General features: G+C 38.5%; 1 protein-coding gene across 5 annotated transcripts in view; it reads right to left on the bottom strand.

Moving 5' to 3' along the window:
* Positions 1-1,553: 1,553 nt before the first annotated feature.
* Positions 1,554-26,895, bottom strand: part of LMO3 (LIM domain only 3) — a 65,610-nt gene continuing 40,268 nt past the window's right edge. For all 5 annotated transcript variants that reach the window (XM_068659723.1, XM_068659715.1, XM_068659700.1 and 2 more), the window contains 2 exons: positions 14,401-14,526; positions 1,554-5,192 (listed from right to left, as the gene is read on the bottom strand). In XM_068659723.1, the coding sequence (XP_068515824.1) occupies positions 5,087-5,192; positions 14,401-14,526 (232 nt within the window). In that variant the 3' untranslated portion in view covers positions 1,554-5,086. The remainder of the gene's footprint in view (positions 5,193-14,400; positions 14,527-26,895) is intronic.

Here is a 26,895-nt window from a genome sequence, read left to right as displayed (position 1 = left end):
CAAAGCAAGACTCTCAGTGTTCTCCCTCTGCATCTTCATTTATGAAACTAATCACACAATTACCTGCAGGCATGTGTTAAATATGACACTGGTCTCTGCAAAATAATGGGCCAATTGCAAACAATGAATAAAGAGAGGCAGCTCCATTTATAACTGCTGTTTCAACAGAGCTGTGTTGTAATCAAAGTGATCTGAGGGTGACTCATTAATTAATTGATGTTCTTTTTTATTATGTGCTATTGAGTTAATGAGTAATTTGTGCTAGATAACTCTCTGAACACACTGATTACGTGAGATATTTTCTGGGGCTTTCATACCGATGACATGCTGAATAGGTGGAAGATGGTATTTGCTTATGTATACTCATTATTAGCAGATTCAGGATGAATATAAATCAGCAGAAGGGCATTTTAAAAGGTATTAGATACATGCAACCCTTACTTTAAGGCTTTAAACAGATACTCTTCAGCTTTTAATGCCTTAAATAGTATTAAAATCACTTTCTTTATAATACTTCTATCACCCACAATTGGCAGCTTCTAGAAAGGGTGCCTACACAAAAGATTTTTACTGGGAGCATGTTTGTGCTAATGGCCTATTACCTTGCACATATTGTATTTTGGTTTCCTTTTGCAAGGTACTGAAGTGAACAGTAAACAGGTTTGGTCTGCATCATTGGACTGAAGTAGGAGAAATGTATTAAGTGAATATGTAATTGGCTTTTTTATCTAAAGTGGTATTTAAAAGAATAAAAACACTGTTCTTATATACAGTACACACTTTGCTTTCTGTAGTTTGAGTTGTTAAAGCTTTTGCTTTATTGAAACCACAACATCTCCAATGCCATAGGAGTTTTTTATTCATTAAACAACAAATGGCTAAATTGATAATTTAGTCTGACAACAGCAGCACAGTGGAAGCTTTCAGAAGAATCAGCTAAATGTATAAAATTATACCCAGCAATCACTACAGACCTTCATTTTTGACAAGATTTGTTCTAGGTACAGATGACTGTAAACTACCTACTGCTGAGAAAATTATAAGAAGCTGCTGTATATTATGTTGAAAAAAGCCTTTAAAGTACTTTGTCTGTACAGGCTAAAACCTACCAGAGTCCCTGTTTGTTTCTTTCCCCCACATTCTCCCTTTTCATTGACCACTTCTCAATCTATTTTTCTCAAGTCGGTTTATATGTAGGCAATTAAGAACATCTTGAGGGGGTGGAGGATGAATTTTATTTACATTACATGAGCATAAATTTGAGCATTTTGGGAGGGTCGTAGGACGAGGTAAGATGATGTGCTTATAAAAGAAAACAAAGTAAGCAAGATAAAAAGTACAATTATGGAACAGATCAACTCTTAGCCCTGGTCATCGCTCCTGCAGAATCCAGGCTGTCTTGATTCTTCATCAATTGTGGCACATAACAGACACAGCAGGCTGTGGTTGGCAGAGCTTTCTACAATGGAAAATCAAGGTCTGATAATATGTACTTCTCCACATGGCTGAAAAAACAGCAGCTCAAGAATAATAGTGAGTTGTGGTTGTGGTGGTTGTTTTTTTTTTTTTGTGATTTTTTTGGTCACTGGCTAAACTTAAGAGATCTGTAAAGACAGAGATAAAATACTTTAAAGATAGTAGATACAAGTGGAAACAATCTTGTCTGGCAAATAAGCATACACTGAACAATGGTCACTAGCAGAACATTTTGCTGTATACAGATAGAGCATGTTGACACACAGTGATGGAGAAGGAAACCTAAGGTAAATAAAAATAAAAGGAACCCAAAGGAATGGTCTAGGCTTTAGTCAAAAAGATCAATAAGGTGGCCTGGCAGATAATCTGTCTTTTAATATTTTCTTATGATATTATATTGCAGTGGTGTTGTAAATGTTTCCATTAAATAATTAACCCCCAGTTATTAAAAGCCAGGCAACATGGAAGATTGAAATATCAGGAAATGTGTAATCAATCTTTGACCTACCTTACATTTACATTTAATTTGTATCCTCTGCATACTAATTTTAGATACCAATGTGATTAAGATACATAAACTCAAAGTGCTCAAAGCAATGCCAAACCATCACATTGCAGCACTTCAAATGTATATATCAACACTTTTTTATCTTTACATCAATTGACTGATAGAACAGTGAGACGTATTTTTTCCTTCACAGCAGGATCACCCTTCTCTTTCCCATTTTGAGCATACATCACAAAACGCACAAATGCACGTAAGAGTACATGTAACACTGCATGTAACAATGAGCTGCTGTTTTTCCATTCCACTCTCTTCACTTACCCTGCACAGAGCCGAGCAATGGCACTTTGTGGTAGAGTGCTAGAGCATGTATAGGTCTACTAGTATGTAGTTGCCTTCATCCCCAACAAACCTTTTGCAGGATTAGTTGGTTTTGGTGCTCTCCCAGCTCAGATCTATGGTTGCTTACTGCATGTATGAATGCTCTGCATTTCCCAGAATGTCCTAGTAACATTTGCATGCATAGCTCTTGATTTTCTAAAGAGCTGAAATGCTTTACAAAAGCAGCGTATGTATTAGCCCCATTTGGCAGATGGGGACAATTGAGGCACAGAGAAGTTGAGTGACTTGCACACGCTTACAGCAAGTCAAAGACAGAACTAAGGTCCTGTATTTCCTGTTCCCCAGCCCTATTTCCAGACTAGGGATTTCTGTCTACTCTGTAGTCTGCTAGTGGGAAGCTGAAAAGAGCTCTTTCTGGTTTCTATCTGGAAGAAACAACACTGGCTGTAGGAGAAAATCAGAATCAAAATACGATAGTATTTTTCCCCTTCCAGCCATCCTCACCTTCACAGAGAGGACAAAAAGTTTATTGCACTTGAAGAGAATCTGGAAGAGCCTAGTAGTACCTCTGCTACTTCAGTGTCTCAGACATAAAGTGGCTGTGGAAGGAAGTGGAAGAGAGGCTTGTACTCATGGTTAGAAAGGAAGGTAGCTCTCAAAACAGGGCTAAATCTAATTTGAAAAGCTATGTGGAACTATTTCTTCTAATTAGCAACCTGGACGAGTCTATTCACGTCTTGCTGGTCCTGCATGAGTAAAGCCAAGTGTTGTGAGCCATGCTTATTTTTAAAGGTTCACAGCCAGAAACAAAACCACACTGTAACAATAGTCATTAGAACTAAATATCCATTTCTAAATCAATCCACTGAGCATCGTACTTAAAACCATACGCTAGAGGAATTACCCCACTGCATTACAAATTTCTTTCCCTATCCCAGGAAAAACACGTTGAAACTGCACAATGGGACAGGAAGAGCCAGGAAAGACAGCACTGAACTTCAGCAGAGATGAGGGTTCTTAGGCTAAATAAAAGCAAGAGCTCAGCTTCATAGCAAAGTAGGATGTAGTGTGTTGTTTTTTTTTTTTTGTTTTTAATGTTTTTCAAATGCAGGCTGTTTTCCTGGTGAGATAGATTACAGTGGCAAAGAGAAAAGAATTAAATATGCATTTAACAACTTTTTAAACATTCATCTTGCTTTCCTTTGCCAAACACCTGTAAGCTCTGTCAGGGGTATGAGCACTTAAGGACATCCTGCTGATGCAATAGCTTCATGGCTTTAAAAACACAGGTCCGACTCTCCTAGAAAATGGGCAGACTGGCAACAGTAGCTGTCAGGAGTGACTCCCCCTCTGTCAAAAGGATTTTAATTGCCAGTATCGATGGGACAAACCTGTAGCAAGTTGGTGTAGACAGCAAAGTACCTGTGTAGTTGAGTGTGGTAGCTCTCGCTTTCTGCACTGGTACTTCAAAGTTTTGTCCCATCTACGCCAGCATTTAAATTACTTTCAGCATTCACTGAGGTGGGTACCTAGTGACCAGCCACTCTCCTAGTGTCAGCACAGGGTCCTTTCCTTAGTGTAAATAGACCCTTGGAGGGGGCTGTTTACAGTGCCTTTTAGTTGAACACTTTTCCAGGGTTTTCTGAGGACACAAACTCAGAAAACTTCAGGGTTAAAACCTGACTTTAAAGAAAAAAAAAAAAAAAAAGAGAGAGAGAGAGAGAGAAGAAAAAAGCAGAATCCCATCAAATTTTAAGAAATTTTTGTAATGTACATAAACAGAAGTACTCTCTCTTTCTTCCCCACCCTCAAATTAAAGGCATTCAGAAAAATAACATATATATATTTATATATATATATATAAAATAAGGTACCCAGAGGCACTGGTTTGCATTAGGACATAATTTCCAGCTAAATTAAAAATCAAATCCAGGCATTCTGAATGCCTGAGAAGAACAAAAGCAGTACCCCAAATCATTAACTTTTGCACTTTTTATAATATATCCCAAACCAGTCAGATTTGTTTTTGAAACTTTTGTAGTAAAATAAAAGTGCTCTTTGAGGAAAATCTATGCAATTAAACAGCAGATGCTTAACCCCTGAAAAATAGAGGCTTATAACAGAAGTGCTGATAGACCCTTAACCATAGCATCATTAGCAGCAGGTGCTGCTAGAGTTATTAGTTTTCTAAATAGTTTTAATGTAAACATTATTCTTAAGCTCTAAGTGTAGCATAAGGGTTGGGATTTGCTCTTTAATTCTTTTTACTAGAAAGATACAGCTCATTTAAAATAGCTGGTAGATACAGAAAGCATAAATATACAGTAAGTTTAGACACTGATTGTACTAAATGCAACAATACAAAGAAGCAAACAGGAACACAAATGGTAACACAATAAAACTGTATTACATTTGTGCTTCAAATATTACAATACATTATATACAATAGTCCAAAATAAACATCTCATGCCAAATGACACAAAAAGAAACAAACAAACAACAACAAAAAAAAAAAAACAAAAATCCCAATAGCAAGCAAAAAGAATCCAGCTGTATGTACAGTACCTTTTTAATTAACATTCAACTCTGAACTGGAGCAATTTTCACTACATACAGATGCAGTCCGCCTTTTATTTCACGCAACCATTCTGTCTCCCTATATCTACGCTATTCAGTAGGTTCCTGTGTCATTTCTTATATACATGTTGAGCAAAAAAGATAAAAGAACTTAGTGCTTTGTATTCTTAATGATGTGGCATCAGATCAGCGAACCTGGGGTGCATAACCTTCTTTCATTAAACCCTCCTCATAGTCTGTCTGGCACAGAATCATGTTGTTCTTCAGGAAAAATTTGTCTCCAACGCAAAATCTGAAATTACAACAAAAGTAGAAAAAAAAAAAAAGAAGGTAGTTTCAAAATGAATGATACGATGTGATCTTACATGTAAGGAATGTACAACAAGTGTTCACGGTTTTGTTGTACCCACCACAGGGCTCACACTTCTGCTGTCTGTTGCAGCACAGACAGACACACAGACATAGACATGTATGTGAAAGCCCAGCAGAGACATCACTCTGGTAGCAGAATCAATTCTGGGCTTTCAAGAAACGTGGTGCATGCAAGTGCTTTTGCTTTCTCAGCCAAAGGCTTCATTCAAAGCCCACTGAAGAATGTGGGAGTCCTGGATCAGGTCACCAGCACACAGATAAAACAGAATAAATAGCCAAGGCTACTGAGTTGATTGAAAAGTAAATGTACTGCTTTCACACAAATCAGAAGGAAAACAAAGTGATCATAGACAGTAGAATGCCCATCTGACGTGCATTATATTTATATTGTACAGACATAGCAATAGGAATTTCTTGTTATATTTCAGTTGAATATTTTACTAGAATTGATTTAAACGAGTGTTTATGAGAATCCTTTCTGGTATAAACACAGCTTTATATATATTGTAATGCAAACTAGAGACACACAGGTATGCAGAGAGACCTTTTTTTCCTTTTTTTTTTTTTTTTTTCTTTTTTCCCTGTAGGAATTGATTATAAATTTAGTCACTCAGCTAACTACTTTCTCTCTTGTGGTATCAGTATACATAGTTTTATACTATTATGTGCATCAAAATGATCCAATCGCTACAAAATGCTATGAATTATTTCATTTGATTTTCTCTGATGGGTAGGAAAATCACGTAACACTAGCTCTCCTGGCTGTCTGGCTTCAAACTTCGAGCAAAGTAGTATTTCCTAGCTAAGCAGTATGCTTGAGTGTAAGGAGGCTCTTCACAGACACCCCCTCAACCCTTCCCCCCAGCAAAGCCGGTGTTCTTGAGGATGCTTAAGGAACAAGTGAATAGGGCCAATGTATAGAAAAACAGTTTCCCTAGTGACTGCCTTGGCAGGGTTACATTCCTTTGTTTATAGTGAACTCTCCAGCTATAAAATATATTGGGAGGCACTGCTCACATTATTCCAATTAAAATGAAAGAAAGTAACCTAAATGAACCCCTTAACACCGATGTGAATAAATGAAACCAGTTTCTACCAGCTAATTACAGATCTCACTACATAAAGTATTGTTTAATGTGTAACAGATTATAATGTCCTTTTTTGTATAATTTTCAAATGGTGACATCTTGGACACAATTAGGGTCAGATATAAATGCTTGTGTTGTTTACGGTAGATTTAACAACAGAGTAGCTATGGGAATAGCTGTATATGTATTTAATTGTAACAATTTAACCTTCAAATAGTGGTGTCTGCTGTAGTTGACCCAGTAAAACTACGTAAATTACACAAGTTGACCTGTGTGACCTCAGATAGTGGTCTCTCTTTATCAGATAGTCAATTCCTAATGATGTTCAAGCAGAAATCTTGGTGAATTGTCACAGATTAAATTGTGTATTGAAAGCAGTCCTTTAATGTTTTGTGAAGTTGGAGGTTTAAATGAGTAGCAGTTGGACTGATTTACATTTGTGAAGATTGGAATGCTAGACAAACAGTGAACCCATTTATTTTCCAACTGGGTAGCTTTGGAAATTTATCCTTATGCTAGCTAAATAGATAGAGGGAAAATAGTGTAATAAAAAAGTGGATTGAAAAGAATTAGCTCTGCTCTTAAAGGAAAATTGGTTTGTTTATTTGTGGACTTTTTTTCTGTAGGATTACTGCCTGCTGCTGATGATGATTGAAAATAGAGATTATGGAATGATCCCGAAATCTTTAAGTTATTTATGGTCAAGACAGTTTTATAGAATTTACAGGTTCCTTCTGCCCTTCCCACCCCAATCCTGGTATATTAGGCTGCCAACAACAGAAAAGTGTTTTGAGTAGATGTGTTGAAATGAAGAATTCTTAAAGCAAAGAAGTTCTTTGGGGGTTTCTCTAGTTTCCACCTTATGCGTTGTTGTCCATCAACAGCACTCTGGACAGGAATTCTTTTGTGCATTTTGTTAGATTAGGTAAAGGAGTCTTAACCTAGTGCTAATAACTAAAAGAGTTTTTTTCTCAAGGAAAATCACCTTAAAATAATAATAATAATAATAATAATAATAATAATAATAATAATAATAATAATAATAATAATAATAATAATAATAATAATAATAATAATAATAATAATAATAATAATAATAATAATAATAATAAATCTTTCTTAATTTCTTTTAAATGAATGTACTGGTTAATATGGACTGAAGCAGAGGGAATGAGATATTGGGGCAAATCAGTGACTCCGTCACAGTGATCCCAACAATTACTGATGAGGTTTGCACCTGAGACTTCCATCCAACTGTCAGCTGGGGAGACAACCACCTCTGCCTGCTCTGCAAAACCCACTGACTGAATGACCTGGGAATGTTATTCAGCTACATATTCCTTTGTGATCCAACATAATCAGAATAATTGGTTTAAAATATTTATCCAATGGAAAAATACATTGCTGAAGTGCAATTCACTTGCATGGCAGTACTTTCATGTACAGCTTCTTATGATACTGCTTGAATCAAAATCCTGGCTGAAGCATTTTGTTTTTCAGCCCTCAGAGAAGTGCCACAGTTTGAATTAAACTACAGCAGCTACATGAGGGAGTCAGGACGCCTTTCCCAATAAAAAGTGTCAATGTATTTTGCTTTTGCTATGTTAATATGTCGAGCCAGAAATGCTCTACCTATGTCTACATGGCATTTGACAGCTATATGCATGAGTGGCTTTAAACACACACAGTTCCACAAATCATTTACCTTCCAAGTGTGCAGCTGTCTTGCAGAGAGGCTGCCTGTGGCCTGTCTAAACAGGTTTGGCTGTGTGATAACCTGTGGGGAGGGGATCTGTTTGCATGGTAGGACACTCTCTGGGTTCATCTCGGGCTGGGTCTGCATGCTGTGGGTGATCCTCTGTGCCCTTGGGGGCAGCCTGTTACTTGCCATACTTATGGTCCAAATTCTGCACCCGCTTTCACACTGTGCAAGCTCAGTGCCCAAAACCCTTTGGCAAAGACCAGCGCTGAGGCTTGCATATGCCCCTGGGTTTTAAATGTGTGAATTATGCATTCGCTAGGTGACAAAGAGGTAAGCACCAGGTGAAAAACATCTATGCTCCTGAGTACAATAAGACAAGGCAAGGCGATGAATGAAATGTGACAAATTCTGTCCATCCTGTTCCACACTTTCAACCTTACCTGACTCTGAAGAACAGATTTAGCCTCTTCTGAAGTCAAAGAGCTAAATCTTACAACTACTTCAGATTGGTTTTGCACACACCAGGATTTAAACCTTGGTCAGGTTTAAAATGGAAGGGTAAATTCAAGCCTAGCCTTCCACCTCCAGCAAGCTTTTTTTGTCATGGAATTGACATAGGATGTAAATCAGGGCACAATTTGGGCACATATATCAAATGGAGTCAAGGAGCATATTGAGATGCAACTGGGTCAGGAGTATATAATGAGGCAAGACTATTACTCTTCTAGCAGGCAGATGGTAGTCTTCAGCCTTCCCTAAAACCCTCGCCCAATTTATTTAATAGGCGCGCAAGATGAACGGGGAAAATATACAATAGACTGCATTAACATGCCAGATTGGACTTACAAGCATAAATTGATAGTACTACTTTTGACATGACTGTGACATTAGTAGAATGACCATTATAATTAAGCGACATCCTACAACTCCTGTCATATTTTACAATGGCAAAAGGAGGGCCATTTATATTATTAAATGACCTCTGTTATCACCTTGTTTGGAGGGGAAGGTGTGCCTAGACTAATCACAAGTAGTATAAAACTTCCATTTTGAGAAATAGCTACTTCATTGTTCAGAACAGACATTTAAGGGGATCTCACTGCTGTCTGTCATCTTTTCTGATGTACAGGATGCATGTCAAGATATTGAAGACTTAGAAAAGTGAGAGAAATATTGCTGTGAACAAAGATGGCTGTGTGTGAAGTGCCTCCTCCGGTAATATCGCAACTTTGTCATTGTAGATGGAAACAAAATCTGGAAGCATCTAGTTGTTTTCCTCTAGGATAAAGAAAGCACAGACTTAGTCCACCCACACCCTTCCACTCTGCTTTTTGCACTCGGAGATGTAACTTGTCTTCTGTTTTTCTTCCTTTCCTGTTTTTTTTAAAAGCCAATTTGTTTCCAGTATAACTCAAATTAATGTTAATCTGTATGCACCAACCAAGAGCACCAAACCACTCTTGTATATCACCATTCATCAGTCCACACTTAGGGTTTACTAATTTTAGGGTTCTGTCAAAAAGTCCGTTTATTATCAAAGGCTGGAAAAGTGTAAGCTATGGCTGGATTTGTACATTTTTACTAGTAAGATGTACTGTATATACACCAGATATATAGTACAATGCATAGAACCAAATAGTTCAACTTACAGCGACAAACTTGGTGTGCTTTTCATGTATTGTTTTTCCAAATGCTAGTATGGTGAATGTATTAATTTTTATCCTAAATTTAGAGGAGGCAGTCAATGAAAATAAACTGTATTGAGGTTTTTAGAATTTATAAAATGAGCACACACAAAAATCTAACATTGGTGGTTAGATAAATACAGCCCTAGCATTACACAGCTCCCTCCCCCCCTCCACGTAGACAGAGAACAAAGGCAGCATTGTGTGGGCATTTTACATTTTCTACCAGAGGTAAGTGTCTACAGCTACATCAGGACAGTGATTCGAATGAGTATGTAACTATTTTCAGTACAGTGCCCATTAAAATAAAGGCTGTTTCAGATAGAAGGGTAGAGCTTTTCATTTAAATGCCCCTCAGTGATAGCAGATGGGGGTTTTAAACCATACCCCAAGTTGACTTCAGAAGGCAGACAGAAATTATGGCAGCAGTATGGAACAAGCTGCTAAAGCAGCCGGCAAAGAGTGAAAGGAAGGACACTGAAACTCTGCAAAGTGGGAAAGCCAAAGGCAGGCTGAGATCATCGCTGTAGTCAGAAGTGTCAAGCAAAGGCACAGCTAAGCCCACTTGCAAGATTTTCCACTCCATTTTGCTAGTCACACACATGCAACCTGACAAAGTGTGAAAGGCAGTGTCTGTTTACAAGTTTATTTTTCCAGTGGTTCCCATATTTTTTTCCTTTAAATTTTATGCAGAAATCCACTATGTGGGCTACGGACAAAGCGAGCAGAAGTACTTCTGAGGAGAAGTTTAATGTGGTCACAGAAAAGAAAGGGGAGCATCCACACCATTAAGATGATGGTCACTAAGCTCTGCAGGTATTTAAGAGATGGAAAAACTTATATTAGGAAAAAGGTAGACAAAGACATGAAAGATAAAGGGATGCTAAAATGTTTAGGCTAGCAGCAAAGCTTGATAGTCATAAAATCCCTACAATTTTAAGCATTGGTAGAAAGAAAAAACAATGGTGAAGATGTCAAAAACTGGTGTACAGAGCAATTAGATGCTAGAGCTGAATAACTTCATTAAAGGGAAAACATGACATAGTGCCTACTAGATGTGAGGGGACTGGACTTGGTGGCTCAGGAGATCCCTTATAGTTCTGTCCGTGTCTGAAGTCCTGTCTACAGCCTACGTTCTCAGAGTACATCATGTGAGACAACGAGGTTTTCCTCTCACTCTGAAAAATCTAGCTTTGGGAGGCCAATAAAATGGGGCAGGCACCTTACAAGTTAGTTCAGAGAGGGTGTTTATGGCCCAAACAAGAGTCCCCAGAAATCAATGAGTTCTGATTACCATCCACACTGAGACTAGAGCTAGATGGTGAGTTGTGGGCACTCAAAAATAATAAAGCAAACAGTGAAGCTGTGCACGAAAGCAGAAAAATCACCAAATCTTCCTCAAAAAGCACTGATAATAGGCAGGCCCCTCTCTCACGAGGCCATGATCAACTGTTTGAAGGACAGGAATATAAGGGTCATATGATAGCAAGCCTGAAGAGCTGGCTGCCCCAAGGATCAGCGTGATGAAAGTTAATATAATTAGTAGTTAGCTTGGAAGGCAGAGAGCATTAGAAGGAACAACCAGGCACAACATGACAGAAGACATTCACCATGGGCAAACACAAAGTGAATGTAAACTGCAAACTGAAGAAATGATTTAGTCTGCTTATGAATATTGCATATATTGTTACGAAAAAAAAAATCTTAATGGTAGACAAGAAGTGAAAATGTCAAAACTCTCAAATGTAGAACGCAACTGACAGTATTATATGCTTTACAGTAGTGCTCCAGATATAGTATATTTGTGTCCACATGAAGAATATCCCAAAGGATTTAAAATTTAATGGGGAAAGAGAATGTGAAAGTGGGGCATAAGGTCAAAATAAACATGTACATTTGGCAATAGTTGGTGATCTTTGCTAGTTCTGTTGCTGATTTCTGGATATTTCTAATGTGATTGAATATATATATATATATTCCTCTTCAATAAATAACACATTAGGGGTAGTAGCTGGAGTGAAAATGAGGAGTAGATCTAAGTCAGCTCAAGAAGATTATTTTGCATACAAGGGGCAGCATGGATTAAGAAATAACATTAAATTGCTATGTTGTAAACTGATCCTCATCTGAAATCTGCTGTTTGATTTTCATTGGTCTATTTTAACTAGAGGAAGAAAAAAAGCAGCTGAGAATGGCAACAGAAGTTGTTAATGGCATGATGACTGAAATTATTCAATTTAAAACAAAAGAAAGAGGTTTCATAAAATAATATATAAATATATATGTATAAATGGGTCAGGTGTCCAACATTTGTAGTTTTTATTGTTGTTATACAAGTAATGAAAAACAGAAGATTTAAAGCCGTTTATGAACGAGTGTAGTCAATTGAATGCTTTGCCATAGGAAACACAGAAGAGCTAAGTTGGGGTATCCATGAAATAAAGTTTATTATAAAAAACAACAAAATTAATTCTTCAGTGTGCCACTAGACTCAAATTGTGAGGAAGAAAGGTACCCTACAGGCAGTATGTTTTATTAGGCTCCTTGAGAGCTATTGCAATATAATCAGGATTAGGGCCACTTTTGAGAATTTCTGAAATTCTTTGAAACTTCTGGAACTGCTCTCTGTTTTGAGTAGATGAACTCGATTGTATTTCAGGTAAATCAATTCCTTTGATCCAAGCCTAAGGCTCTCATAAGACTATTTTGGCAACCACTTGCCCAAACTACATGCAAAACAAAAATCAAATAAGAGACTAGATTGAAGGCTCAGGGATGACACGGCTAAGAATTATTAAATGTCCCTGGCATGCTCCACTTCAGAAGCACCTAACAGCACTTCCCCAGTGGGAGTCAGTGGCCTTAGGGCACAGTATGACGCATATTAGCTGCAAAGTGAAATTGTACATTAGTTCACACTTGCTATGGTAAAGGAAGAATATTAAAAATAATCACAACATCTTTGTTTTTTGGGGAAAGAAAAACAAAGTTCACTTCCTCAGATCCAAGAGTACTAACTATGATGAAAATCTTTTGTACTCAGGGTACCAAACACTGTCTGCTTTGCTTGACTGATGAAGATTAGCTGACTTCTTACATTAAAGAAGTTTGTCTTGTATGGGCTGAAGTGACAAGACAATAACTAAGTGCTAATTGTGCATAACCAACACTAAAGATATGCAGTCCCATTATGGCATGTAATAAATGAAGCGAACAACAGAAATATATTAGGCACTTTAATAATGATACTAGAACAGTGGTTTGCAGAAACAAGGATGTGAAGGGTTTAAGAAACGAAATCTAAGCGTGTGTGTGTCTTACTTGAGTGGGTACTACTGGGAGGCTCTGCCTGCTTTACTTGGAATACAGCCTTTTAGTTCTGTGGCAAGACAAAATTGATATAGGACTTTAAATAGCATTAGAACCTATAATTACTTTGCATTATTATATAGTTTAAGCAGTGGTTATTACTTGCCTGGTATTTTAATTTCCCATGTAACATGATGAAAAAGGTCAATTTGGCTTTTTTTTAAAGAGCGTAATTGTAGTGTGCTACACTTATTAGCAGCTGTACATTTTATGGTTCTTTAGGGATGTTTGATTTTTAAATGACTATAGTGTTACAAAATAATACACTGTAGGACAAGGTGAGTTATTAGGAAAGCTTATTTTAGAGCTGTATCTAACTTTGTCGTGTTAAGACTACTATCTTCCTATATTTTTTGTTACATCTCTAGAAATACCCATCTCAGTTTTCTTCCCACTTGAAAATGAAAAAAAAAAAAAGAAAAAAAAAAAGGCTAAAAAGGCTATAAAACTCTAAATAGGAATAGGCTCATGTAATAATTGAAAAAACATAATGGGTACGTTAAGGAGTGGACATAATTGGTTCTGTCTTTTCCTAGACCTCGTAGAAGTCAATGGCAAAGCTGCTAAAGACAGTGTTGTAAATTGGAGTCAGAAACAGAGCTTCTGGTGAAATCTCTAACAGGATTTTGCCATCACTCTGAATGTAGTTACTAAAAGTTGGGCTATATACGCCTCTGAAAAATTTAGTTTTTATAATTTTACCATTTTTGAACTTTGGTCTACAACTGTACCAAATGTGTGACTCCTCAGAACAAAGTGTCAGGTTTGGATCCTCAGATTTCTGTAATTTACAGTTAGGAGGTGGAAATAAAAATAGGGCATAGGAAGTCCAGTGCCACTACAGAGAAAATGGTGGGAACAATGTCTTTTAAATTGAACTGGCTACAGTTCTAGCAACAGGAAGAAACAACACGTAATTTAAAAGAATTATGTGTGACAAAAATGAAGAATTCAAATGAAATTAAGTGACAAATAATAAGGCTCTCTATTCTACAGCAAGGGATCTCGAAGTCTTTTATAAATATTAATTAATTAAACTTGACAGACAGCCTTTCAAAGCAGAGGAAGCAACATTATTCTTGTTTATTGGTGTGGGATTTGAGGCACAAAAAGTTTTCTGGCCAAGGTCATACAAGATGTTCTGCATCAGTCCCAGGAAAAGTATCCATGTCTTAATCTTGGGCTTCCACTACTGGTGGATGTTTCATCTTCACTTGAAAGTATGTCCACACCAGAGCTGAATCAACGCTTAGCATATGGAACAGATCCAAGAAATTCTCTTACCTCTGGTTACAAAGTTGACATGCAAAACAGTCCAGATGATAAACATTATCCTTAGCTCTCATCACCATCTCAAAAGCAGGTATGAGCTTACTGCAGGCAGCGCAGTTTCCTGTAACACCAAATAACCTGAAGATACAAAAAGAAAAATATTCCTGAAGATGATTAACCGAAAAGAAATCCAGACTTTTTTTTTTTATTCCCCCAGTAGTTTTTTGACTGACTTCCCTGCACACCTCCCTTTGGAAAGGCTGGTGTTTGGTGGTCCAAGTCTGCACAATTTACAATAGAAAGGACTAGTCCCTTTTGCTAGGGAGAGCGTTATGAAGCAGTGACAAACTAATATCACACCTATTGTGATGTTATTCTTCTGCAGGTTATACTGACCTTTCTGGATAAAAGGAACATCTTGTTAAACTAAACAAAGAAATAGTAAACACATTAGGGATGTTACATAACTGCGGACAGAGGTCAAGCTGTTTGCATATGTGGGAAGAGTCTTCTGCTTGGATCGTGCCGTACAGACGAGAGTCACATAACCTTGGCTTTTGGTGCTATTTATTATTAAAACACACTTTAGCTAGAAAAGAAATAACACTTGAAAAAGCCAATATTCTTCGCATTTTTGACATCTAGTGCTAAAAGCTTTACCACTATTATTAAAAGAACATTTTATGAACAAGTCATTTAAATCGTCAGAAAGCATTAGCGGTTCATGCACCTTACAACCCTATACCATAGTTATTGCTATGATTATGTTATTCAGGTAGCACATTAAAGTAAATGAGGCTGTAAACTATATATAGTCACATCAGGAGTAGAAGTATAAAATACTGTAAGAACAATATGAAATGCTGTTTTTGCCAGACATCTATATAAATTTTTTCAAATTCTCTTTGTTAAAGATTTTTCAGGACTTTTCAAGTGGGTGTATTACAAAAAAAATCACACATATGCATCCTTTTGTAACATAGATGGATTATAATGAACAAGAAAAAATACGTTAGCTCTACATGGCAGCAATCTTTGAAACTAAGTTTATTTAAGCTACTTAATAGTTGTGATGGATTATTAAAAGTAATGCTCTGCTTGTGCATAGCAGTTAATGCTGTTTTTAACTATGAAGCACACTAGATGAAAACGCCACATCTGCCAGTTTTCTTTTTTTCCTCAACATCAGGCTGACAGCAGAAAAATATAATGGCTCTCAAGGGAAACACCAAATTAAAAGCGGTTCTAAACTAATGAATTCAAAGGTGCTCTGTAGAAAATTCAGTTTGGTAACATAAAAATGAATACAGTTTTTAATCACATCCCTCCATTTTACTGAATTTCATGGGTTACCAACAAGCCTACTTAATTCCAAATCCTTTCACCTTCTGCTTCTACTTAGGATGTACTTTCTGCATAATATGTGCCTGTCTATTTTAAAGCTGCAACCCTTTCTCTCCTGCCTGACCTGCTGGTTACCATGATCACTGGGAGAAGGCCTGGGACCAGGCTGTCACCATCATCACCCATTAGACTGAGTCAAGTTAACTTCTACTTCCATTAAGCATGATTAACAAAATTATAGATTACTTAAACAGATTTTAAATATTCTGTAAAACATTCAGTTCCAGTTCTATCTCCAGTATGCATGGGTTTTGCCAAGGCTATCTAAGGCCCACTCTGACTTTCATTCCTCTTCTGGATGAAGGACACAGGACTTCATTGCCCTTCACACCTGTGGCTGGTGGCTCTAGAAAAGACAAAACCCACTGACCAAGGCCCAGCTCTGTCTTCCTTCGTGTCTGTATAGAAGCTGGCAGTACTTTAGTTGTACGGGGAAAGCTGATCAGGCTGCAACAGCAGCACAGATGAGAGAATGGCCCCAGTGACTTCAGGGTCGGGACAGAAGGTTCAGAGAGCAGCTTGGCAGTCAGGTAGTTTGTCTCATCCTAATGTCTGAGACACAGCTCAAGCACTTTGCCAGAAAGGATACTGGGTGCAGGCTGCACTGCCTCCTACAGCCATGTCCTGCATATGGGGTGTGTGTCTGTGTGTGTGAGAGGGGAAACCCATTATGGTCAGAACTGCAATTTACATGTTGCAGAGCTGTGAAACAATTTGGGATTGTCATTCAGCAGTGCAAAGGATGAAGATTTACTACCCTGGAGTCCACTATGTGCAGATTTCCACAGTTCTGAAACCAGAGACCCCACGGAAGCTGCTTCAGCTAAGCACCAGATATATTAAAATTTTTCAATTATGTAAAGGAAAGGAGGCCTTCCTTGCTGTTAGTTCTTCCCCACCACATACAAAACAAACACGTGAGATTTATATTAGCTATTGTTAATTTTGGATAAAGCTGTTTATATGAAGAACATAGTTTTCTCCCATTAATTATAATAATAAAAAACCCACCATGCCATTTTGAAATTCTGGACATAGTTTCCCCCAATTTCAATTGCTCTCGCTCCCTGAGCATTTATCAGCTACCTGATTAGAATTTGTTTCCACACAAACCATTGATCATCAGCCTATTACTAGGCAAATGACAGTTAATTACCCACTACATTAACCACTGGGACCTGAGACCTGCTTCTGCTGCCATCAGTCAACATGATAAATGTGGCAAGTTCAGTAATGCATGGCCAGCCCTGAGCTGCCTGCTATAGTGTGAACAACCCTCAATCTCACTTCCAGGCCCAGGAAAATCTATGGCAATCTGCATAATTACAAGCTCTGGGTTAATAACAGACAAATGATTTGTTGCATCTAAACAAAGTCCTTGGAATGGGCCTGGTCTCCTGTGGCTGCCCGGGCTGCTGTTGTGCCACCAGTGTACTTCCCGCTACAACGCACGCAAAACAGATCCCTGACGCTGTATCCTTCCAATTTGTTGCCCTCCAATTTATGGATTCTGCATATGTGATTTTTAATCATTAAAGAACTCTTGAAGCAATATTATCTTAATTATTCTCTGCTGTAACCAGGGAATTAGGCTTCAGATAAAATTTTCTTCTTCTGTGCACTTTCCCTGCCTCGCTGGAGGCTCCATCAGTTTTCATCTACACCTGGACTCTGAAATTCTAATGATGAATTATTGCCCCTTTTCCTAAGAGGGTGAACCTTACAAGGGAACATTTTACTGAACTGTCAGCTCACAGACTGAGTGCGGAGATGCGGAAATCTGATCTAATTTACTGCAAAACGATGCATTTGTTAGACTTTCTCCTCAGTTTTGTCCAAAGAGCAAGAGATCAGTCGGGAGCCACCTTCATGTACTCTTTTGCACCAGCATACACACACTCAACTCTCCATACACGGTTTTGTTTTCGTCCCCTCTTCAAACCTGTTATACAAGCAAGTTTCTAAAATGAATTTTACTTCTGTAAGGAACAAATAGTTTCCTTACAGCATCTTAGCTGCAGCTGAGGCACTGAGCTATGGCCTCTTGCTTAGTCTGTTCTACCAGAAGACTGTCAAGGATTTCACAGTACACAGTACTCACAGCTGCCTGGTATTATTCTGGGCTTTATTTACCATATTTTCTGTGGTCAGAGAACACTCAAACTCACTATTTTCACATCTACTTACAGGTAGTTACACTGTGACCTAGCTACCTCAGCAGATTAGAAAGCTCATCCTCGCTGATTTCACGTAGCAACAAAAAGAGCTAAAGAACATAAAAGTACAAGGATTTGTCTTTTCTCTTGATATTCTGAACCAACCTCTGAAATTTTATATTTATACTATATATACCACAATGAGATAAGAACAATCAGCAACAGCAAACATATTGATTCTTAATGTGTTTGACTGGTACAGAACATCCTGAACAGAGCTAAAAAATGAAAGACATGCAAGAGCCCTTCTACAAACAAACCCAAACCTGACAGCTTGAGCAGCCAAAAGTGTGATTAAGCACCATGCTATTGATTCTACTTTGGTAGGTTTACTAAATAGAAACCTGAAGGTTAAGTACTGATAGATGAGAAAAAGGAAAAAGGAGAGGAAAGAAGAAAAAAAGAGAGGAAAGAAAAGGCAGACAGCTATGCGAAAGTGCAGAGACATTGAATAAACTACACTATACCCACCAGGCATGTGATTTCTAGATGGAAACAATTTAATCACACAGACACCAATTTCTATCAACTTCTACAGATTTTGGGTAAGGCACCGACTATGGAGGGGGGCCCTGGTTCCTCTTGTTGGCTTAGAAATACCACACGGCGTAACCATACAGTTAGGCAGAACTGCACATGCACTTAGATGAAGCTGATTTGGGCCATAACTGCCTGTCAGATTGCATGGAACTTTCACGAGATTTAACTAATGTCATTGGTTACTCTTGTTTCCACAGGTTTCCTTGTTTTGCTGTTTTCTTTGACAATTGTCCTCTCTAGGGGTCATTGATTTGCTACCAACAGCACCTTTTTTGCCTACTTTATTTTTATATTAAAACATTGTACGATTTGTATAAGACATCTGGGTAGCCAGTTTGTAGTAGGAGTATGAATCATCTGTTTGCAAAATGGAAAATGTAGGAGAAAAACATCCAAAGATACAGGAACAACAGAGCAGACATTACATGGAATTTCTCCTGTGGTGCAGTAATTATGGATAGTTTCACTTGGTTTCAAATTATTTTTCTCGTCATTCCCTCTACCAGGTTAACTAGGTTCATTAGGGACAAATACATACAGTATCTGAGCTCTAAACCAGCCTTTGCCACTAACTGATTGGGTGACCCTGGCAACTCACTTAATTTTGGTCTCAATTTATTCGTTACAAGGAGGTGAGACCTAATCTTCACATTGTAATATACCATTTTTATAAAAACTGAAATGGTACTTTCAAACCGCTGTTCTTCAAAGTCCAGGAGGTATCAAAATAATACACATACTGTTTTAAATGTAATCAGACATGCACTGAAACAGATAATCAGCTTTTTTTGTCCTAGTAGTTATGTGTATTACTCAGGATTTCAGTTCAAGCTGCATGTACTGAAAGGCAGAATTTGGCCCTCAGCAAATATTTAAGACAGCACAAGATTCTATTTGGAGAAGCATAAAACCACATAAAAGAACCTAAAAGTTAATGAGAGAGGGAGAGAAAATTATCTAAAGATCTAGATTACAAAGCACTCTGAAAAGCACCATTTTAGAGAACATGTAATTTTTACATGCTGATTATTATTTAGATTATTAGGTGGAGATGTTTTAGACATTTCTAAGTGACTTAGGGACATGAGTACTACTGGATTTAAATAGTCTTTATTCTCTTACTTCCCACAAGATATTTTTGCAGATCCTCCCTGTCAAATTGTAGAGAAAAGTAAGAGGGTAAATTTGTCCCACATACATTTTTATGAATGCCTGAAAAACTTATTTCACTCCCACCCATCCTCAGTTCCCTGGAATGGCTCACTGAAATTAAAACATGCTTCCAGTCAAGGGGAGAGGAGAAAGTGCCCCACTTTGTCTACTTCAGTTAAACCACACAAGGGAAGAAGGAACAAGGGAACAGTTTTCCATTTGACCTGCCCATTCACAGACCTCCTGACTCCACAAGTAACCAGTAAAACACTTCCAGTGACTTTGCTTGACGTAACTCTGGTCTAGTAATCAGCAGTGGCCAGTGAATTGAGACCCCTCAGAAAGAAAGGAAAAAAGCAGAAGAAAATGGCCACTTTTGAAACAGTTCTCCGTTATCTCGTGTATCCTTATTACTGCTTATATCTCCTTCTAAAGGTCCCTATCTTTTTAAGTCCTCTCTTGACAAAACTGGAGTGTCAAAAGAGGGGAATGCTATGAAGTTGCAAGCCAGGCTGCTCAGCAGATCTGAGCACTAAGACTTCAGCTAGATTTTCAGCACTCCCCAGCTGCAGGTGTAGCAGTCAGATTTTCGTAAGAGCTCAGCATTCTGGGTGTTGAACTATTTCAGAAAATGTAAAATCACAGGTGTCACAACATGGAAGCAGTTAGATAAGACAGGATAAGATGGTCTTTATTTAGACGACTATCCAAATTAACCTAAACCTTGTTCCCGATGGTGTGTACTACAAAAAATATGAAGAAAAAGAAAAGACAAACACGGCCCAACTAGTTTAAGCATGTTAAAGAAGGCATTCAAACACAATTACTGAAGTGGGCTTGAATGCCTACTAAAATCAAAGGCAGATTCAGTGTTTGCCTTGTTTGTTAATGCTGTGAAGAGAGTTACTTTTGCCAAACTAGAGTATTTTTCACTTTAGTATCCTTTGTTTTATTTTCAAAGCTAACTCCTGCACTGCAGAACAAACTCAATATTGGAAGTATGCTGATACTCATAACATCATCTATTTGTAAGGATCCCCAGCATATGCCACCTGGAAATGCAGCTCACTTTGCTGAGTGTGAGCTGGGGTACCTCCACAGAGCCAATGCCACTCAAAATTTATGTTGGTTGGTAGCTGGATCACAGGCAGATGGAAATGCCACAGTAGGGCATGGCTATAGCCTCGCAGCACAGTGACATGCCACATGTCTGAATGTCTTTTGCTTTCATGTTTAGCTAGCCTGAGAACGTGGCAATCCCGCCTGGTGTTGACTGGACTGTGTTAAACACTTAGCAGTTGTGTGTCTGCAGCAGGATGCACAGGAAGAAAACTGGAGGTGCAAACCTTCCTCAGGTGAAGCTGCTGTTTCTCATGCTGTCCTACCATATACAACTATGGTAGAAGAAAATAATTGCATGCACTCGAATAGTTAAGGCAGACTTTTTTGTCTTTTCGCACACAAGTTTTATGCATTGCCCTTATCACTGCGGATCTTAATTTAATGTAGCTGAGACATTCCCCTCAGTGCAGGCTTCCAGTTTCCTCCATCTGTGTAGAACAAGCTATTTGCCAAACTCTGTCCTGTGCCTGTTGAAGTTCATGAAACCAAGCCTTTTTTCCTGTGCAGACTGTGTGAAAGAATTCTTTATGTAAAGTTAACATGGATGAATTCCATTTTCAAACACCTCAAAACCAGACATTCAAGCCAAAATATAGATTTACTTCTATATCCTTCTCTAATTAGGTTATTTGTGTTCTGTGAAACAATCTAAGCTTTCATTTCAAGTAAGTATTACCAGCCTTAATTTTGGCTCAAAAAATCAGAAGCATGACCAGACATAATTGATGTCTACTTTTCTAAATCTATAGTTTGAAAAAGCTTTCAGAGGTGGAAATTTTGTTGTTTGGTCAATGGAGTGTTAACTCTGAAGCCTAAATCACAGAACTTTAAAAAGCCCTTGTTCATTTTAGGAGCAAATATAGCCACATCGTTTATGTCACAGTCTGCTACCTTGTCCCTTCAGTCATGCAGCCAGATCATCAAACTTTCAGTTTAAAGCTAAAATGCAATTTTAAGAAGTATTCTGGTCTAATTTACAGTCTGCTTTTAATCAAGTTACAATTTTGTTTCATTTTAAATTTTCTTTAACCACTCTCATTGACTCAGATGAAAAGCAATGATGATTGTGCACAGTGCACAATGATCTATGCCTGATATTGTGGAAATAAATTCAAGTTAAAAATGACCTCCCAATGCACTCAGGGCTCTGCTTTGCACCACCACTCATGCATTGTGACATCCTTAAACTTCCACCAGTAAAGTCAACATCAATATTACATCCATTTCTACAAAGCAACCATATAAACTTCATCTTTCTACACATACTTTAATTTAAATCATGCATATAAATCCATCCACATGCACAGGCTGAATCTAAAAATTTGCAGATACTCAGCTGACATATTTTCATTGTCAAACTCAAGCAACTTAAAAACAAATTTAATGCCCCAAGTCAAATAAGAATGCAATATCCCAAGCTGTCTCCCAGCCTAGGGGTAGCTTTAACTTGTACAGTATGGTTGCATGATTCAGGGCTGGCAAAGTGCTGCAACTGTACGCTCCACCAGGACTAATTAGGTTAATGTCCCAGCTAACTAGCCACTTGCATTGCCATTTAGATGTGTCTACACTGTTTCTGGATTTGGAAGCTAGTCTGAGGCTTTGTGCCACGTACTGAATGATACGGATGTTGCTCAATGCTGTACCTGTACTTTTTGACTGTGACAAAGCATCACTGAGCTCCGTTTGCCACCCACTCTCCCTTCGTCATACCCAAAGGAATGATCTCAAAGATGGTTCAGTGATAACAAGATTGACATGGATGGGATGGAAGTTGGGAACCAGCAGGGATGTCCTCAGCTATGGTGCCTACAGGAGGGCCATGCTCACCTGCCATAAGGATGCTGCTCCATGCAGCCACCATCTGTCCTAGTGGTAATGCCATGTAACTGGTGGCATTAAAAGGTGCAGGTCCTTCCTAAGAGGGAACCAGCACAACATGGATGTTGGGAGTTTTCTACTTGCCCTACAGCTGCATATAGCACAACATTGCTGTGGAGGGAGTAGAGTTGAAGAGATGCTTCCAAGGTGCATTTCAGATTCCTTCCCCATACACAGATATAAACAGGAAAACAGGAGGAAAGAAAGAAAAAAAAAAAAAGAGAGAGAAAAAAAAAGACATCCTTTAGAGTAAATGCTGATGGCGGGACCCAGGAAAAAAAGGAACTGAATGAACAGAAAGCCCCCCTGTGATGAGCAGTGGCCAACTGCCTATCGTTTCCCAACTCCATTATTTCTCCAGTGACTAAGGAGAAAAGGTCTAAGTGGTGCATATGGAGTCTGCCCCTGGAGATGGGGGAAGGGAAGGAAATTAAGAGACAAATATATAATTAGCTGCCTAATGTGAGGGACATAAAACATAGACATTTTTCATTTTGCCCCAGAGGTGACTGAGAATGTAGAACCTCTGGGTAAGAAATCAATGCACAGACTGTCAGGTAAATACATATTGAAATAGAAGTGGGGGGTAAGTTAATAGTTCTATGAGGTCATATAATAAAGTCTATAGTTCTTTCATCAGTGCAGTGAACAATGCAGTTACTGTGTTTCTCCCCTGGTGTAATAGCAAAGACGGTTGCTAGACTCTGAAAATAAATTATGCCATGCTTTATTAAATGGTAAACAGCTGTTCCAGCCACAATACAGCACATGCTAATTGAAGAATGCCTTAAGCAGTCCTATAATAAAAGGCTTTTAAGAGTTGGAGAGGAAAAAAAAAAAGCCAGCATCATGACAGACTTACTGTCATGGGTTCCCTTAGTTAAAATTCAGCACATGGGTCATTCAAGGTGAGAAGTATATTCTGAGAGAAGAACTACAGTAATGAACATTTAAGAATCATTAGCAAGCTCTTTCATGCCATGATGCTGTAGGCAAAGACGTGCTTAGGTAGGAAGTGCAGCCACAAGATTCTCATCGTGTTTCCATGTCTTGTTTGGCTAGGAGATATGTATCCAGGAATACACAAAGCGTGTGGTAAGAATTGCTTTTTCTGAGGTGGTGACCCCCGGCCCAGAAACCTCACTGCTCGTGGGAATCACTCTAGAGATTTTGGCAGAGAATTAGAGCTGTTGTGTGAGCTGCAAAAACACATCCATGTAACAGAGAGTGGATGTTAATTTGGCAACATGAGCCCCTTACTGGCAATTCTTCCTGAGCACTTACAGCCCTGCACCTGGGCAGAGCCCTGCCCCTAGTGCCAGACGGCTCTGTCGAGCTGACAAGGTGTGCTGTGCCCAGTGGTTGTGAAAGGGGCCATTAGGAATGCTGAAGTACAGTCATTTTTTTACGTTAACAGGTTTATGATGAAAGTCAGTAGGGAATATGAGTCAATGTTTAGATCAGGGAAAAGAAGTCTCCATGCCTGCTCCCTACACAACCCTGCTAAGTGGCCTTGCTCAAATATCCCCTCTTTGCACCTCAATTTTCCCATCTTTACTTTACATTAAAAGGACAACAGGAAGCTTGGTGTGCAAAAGTCCCTTAAGAGCCCTGAATGATAGCTACTATGAAAAATACGTATTTGTAGAAGCCATTCACTGAGGTACGCATTTGTCCAAGAATGGCATTCAGATAAAATGGTACTTAGACAAGCAGACACCTGCTTTCTGGAAAACTGCTTGCAGACCTGAACTAGATATGCATGTGTGCATGTGTGTATGTGTAAAATTAAAATACCAAAACTGTTCCATAGGACAGAAGAGTAAGGAAAAGGGTTGTGTTTTCCCCACTCTACAATACAAAAATTTCTTCCCCTGTATTTGGAATTAGTCCACTCTGAAAACCAGTGTAAGATGAGTGCTGCATGGTGAATGAGGCAAGCTTTTTTTTTCTCTCTTTTTTTTTTTTTTGTTTGCAATAAGCAAAACGCTTAGAAATTAGGAAAAAAGGATGTGCGTCAATCCATTAGATGACATGCAAATAGTTCATTCTGTTCACAGAAAGCATATGATGTGCTTGCAAATTCATGCAACAAAGCAATGGTTTAATAGAACTGCTCTTCCTATAGAAATGGAAACAGGTAAAGTTTCCAATCGTTGGACTATGTGAGCATTTCCTTTATAAATAAAAGCTGCAGTATCCAAGGTATTTCCTTTGTTGTGTCACCTTTAGGACTTACTATTTGAAGTATTCCATTGAAATGGCTATGCTCTGTGCAGTGTTCAGAATTTTAAGTAAAACCTTAAACAGTTACAAATCAAAGCATCAGGGTACTTTGAAGAAGCACATACGCTATACACATCGTATACTGCATGCATATGCATTGCTGCTATCTATATATCATCAACACACTTGCAAAAACATTACAGCTTTGGTAAAAAAATACTTTGAGCAAAATATAAACATTAAAAAGATTATTTAAAAATAATACCATTTTCAAAACTCAGATTCCAGCATATTTAGGGCTGGTTCTAGAAGTATGCTTTCAAAATATGTCAGATCCTGAGACAAATTTCCACAACATTTTTCTGGCATTAAGCCAGTCGTTTCAGTCAATATTGCACTAAAATAAGAAGATGTACTGATCAAATAATTGCAATCATTTTTTTTTCCTCTCACTTATTAAATTGTTCTGGTTTTAAGGTATTGATATTTTTATACCTGCATCTTGTAATATAGTTTCTTTCCCACTCCCTACAATTTTTGTTCCTCTTCTAAAAAGAATGCTTGAGGAAATTCTGTGCCAATGTCTCACTCAAATTTATAATTAATGTAGCAGAAAATTATATTTCTAATTAAATAAAACTGAGCACGAATTGAGGCAAATGCTAGAAGCATTATAAACAGTATAAAGTTAGGAGATGAACAAAATCGCAAACAATGAGCAGGTAATGTAACCGCATATATTAGAAACATCTCAATTATTACATCCACAAAGGCAGAACCTAAAAAGCTGCATTTCATAAGAAGGTGTCATGTTGACATATATTGCTCATTAAAAAAGGTGCCGTTTGTATATGGGTTACTGTTCTTCATATGCATGAATACTGGTAACACATTGTGGGAAAGGAAAGCCCTTGAGATTTTGTGTAGTTTGAATATTTAATGTAACAATAGTTTGCTCCCTAATAAAGAAAGGAGAGAAATTTGGGAGACTAGGACATAAATTTGCCTATTTATTCCTGTACACTGACTACAGCAGGGTATCGGCACCCTCCGCGTACCTCTCAAGACATGCCGTGAAAATTACGACAACTGCTTACAGTTGCTGCTCTTTAACCAAAACTGTGGAGACTACAAACGAAAAGCTCCCCCTGTCCCCTTCTGTAGCAGAAAAGACGAAGCAGCATATATAATATTCGTATATAATATATATGTGTGTACTAACCTACTAGTTATCTCTGCTTACACTCTGGCTGTCAGAAAACTGTCAGCTGTAAAGGCGATAAGGTGGGCAGTTTAAAGAAGATACTGACGCCTTAAGCTCCTTAATGTGCCAAGAATCAATCCCATGAAAGCAAACAACTTGAGAAAGGGTTATACGTATTTAGGAAATCTCTCGGCTCCCCTCGCGCTTGCTGGAGCCAGAGCTGGCGCTGGAGTTTTCTCACCCTAATGACCCCTGAAGCGGCCCGGAGGGATTGTGAAACAAGGCCGTTACACGAGGCAGCTCGCTAATTGAGAAGTTGATCGGGGGTAGAGGGATCCTGCTTTACCGCGTTAAGTGCCGAAATCAAGCATGACTGGATTGACGTCGCCAAATCACTGTCTGGAGGCCACTCCAAGCCAGGAGCAGCAGGGCTTTTCACACCTGATAGGCCCCCACTCTATCTACATCAAATCGCATTAAGAAAGGGATGTATTACAGGAGGGGAGCCTCTGCCCCTGAAGAGCGCTGCCTGCGCCAGCTAATTGCTGCACCACAGCTTCCTAGGAGCAGCAAATGTGCCTGGGTGTCAGAAGCACGCGCTGTCGGCTCCAGATACAGAGCCCACCTTCAACTCCCCTCCACAAAGCCCGAAAGGCTCCCTCTGTGTGAGGGAAGCGATTAGGAGAATTAATCCTTTGCTCTGCACTGAATGGTCAGGCACAAAATCGCGCTGCGAGAGAGAGCATCCGGGGAATGCAGGCC

The sequence above is a fragment of the Anas acuta genome, chromosome 1 (assembly GCF_963932015.1).
Source record: "Anas acuta chromosome 1, bAnaAcu1.1, whole genome shotgun sequence".
NCBI lineage: Eukaryota > Metazoa > Chordata > Aves > Anseriformes > Anatidae > Anas > Anas acuta.
The sequence above is the reverse complement of the archived record's forward strand: the minus strand, read 5'-3'. Positions and strand labels throughout refer to the sequence as shown.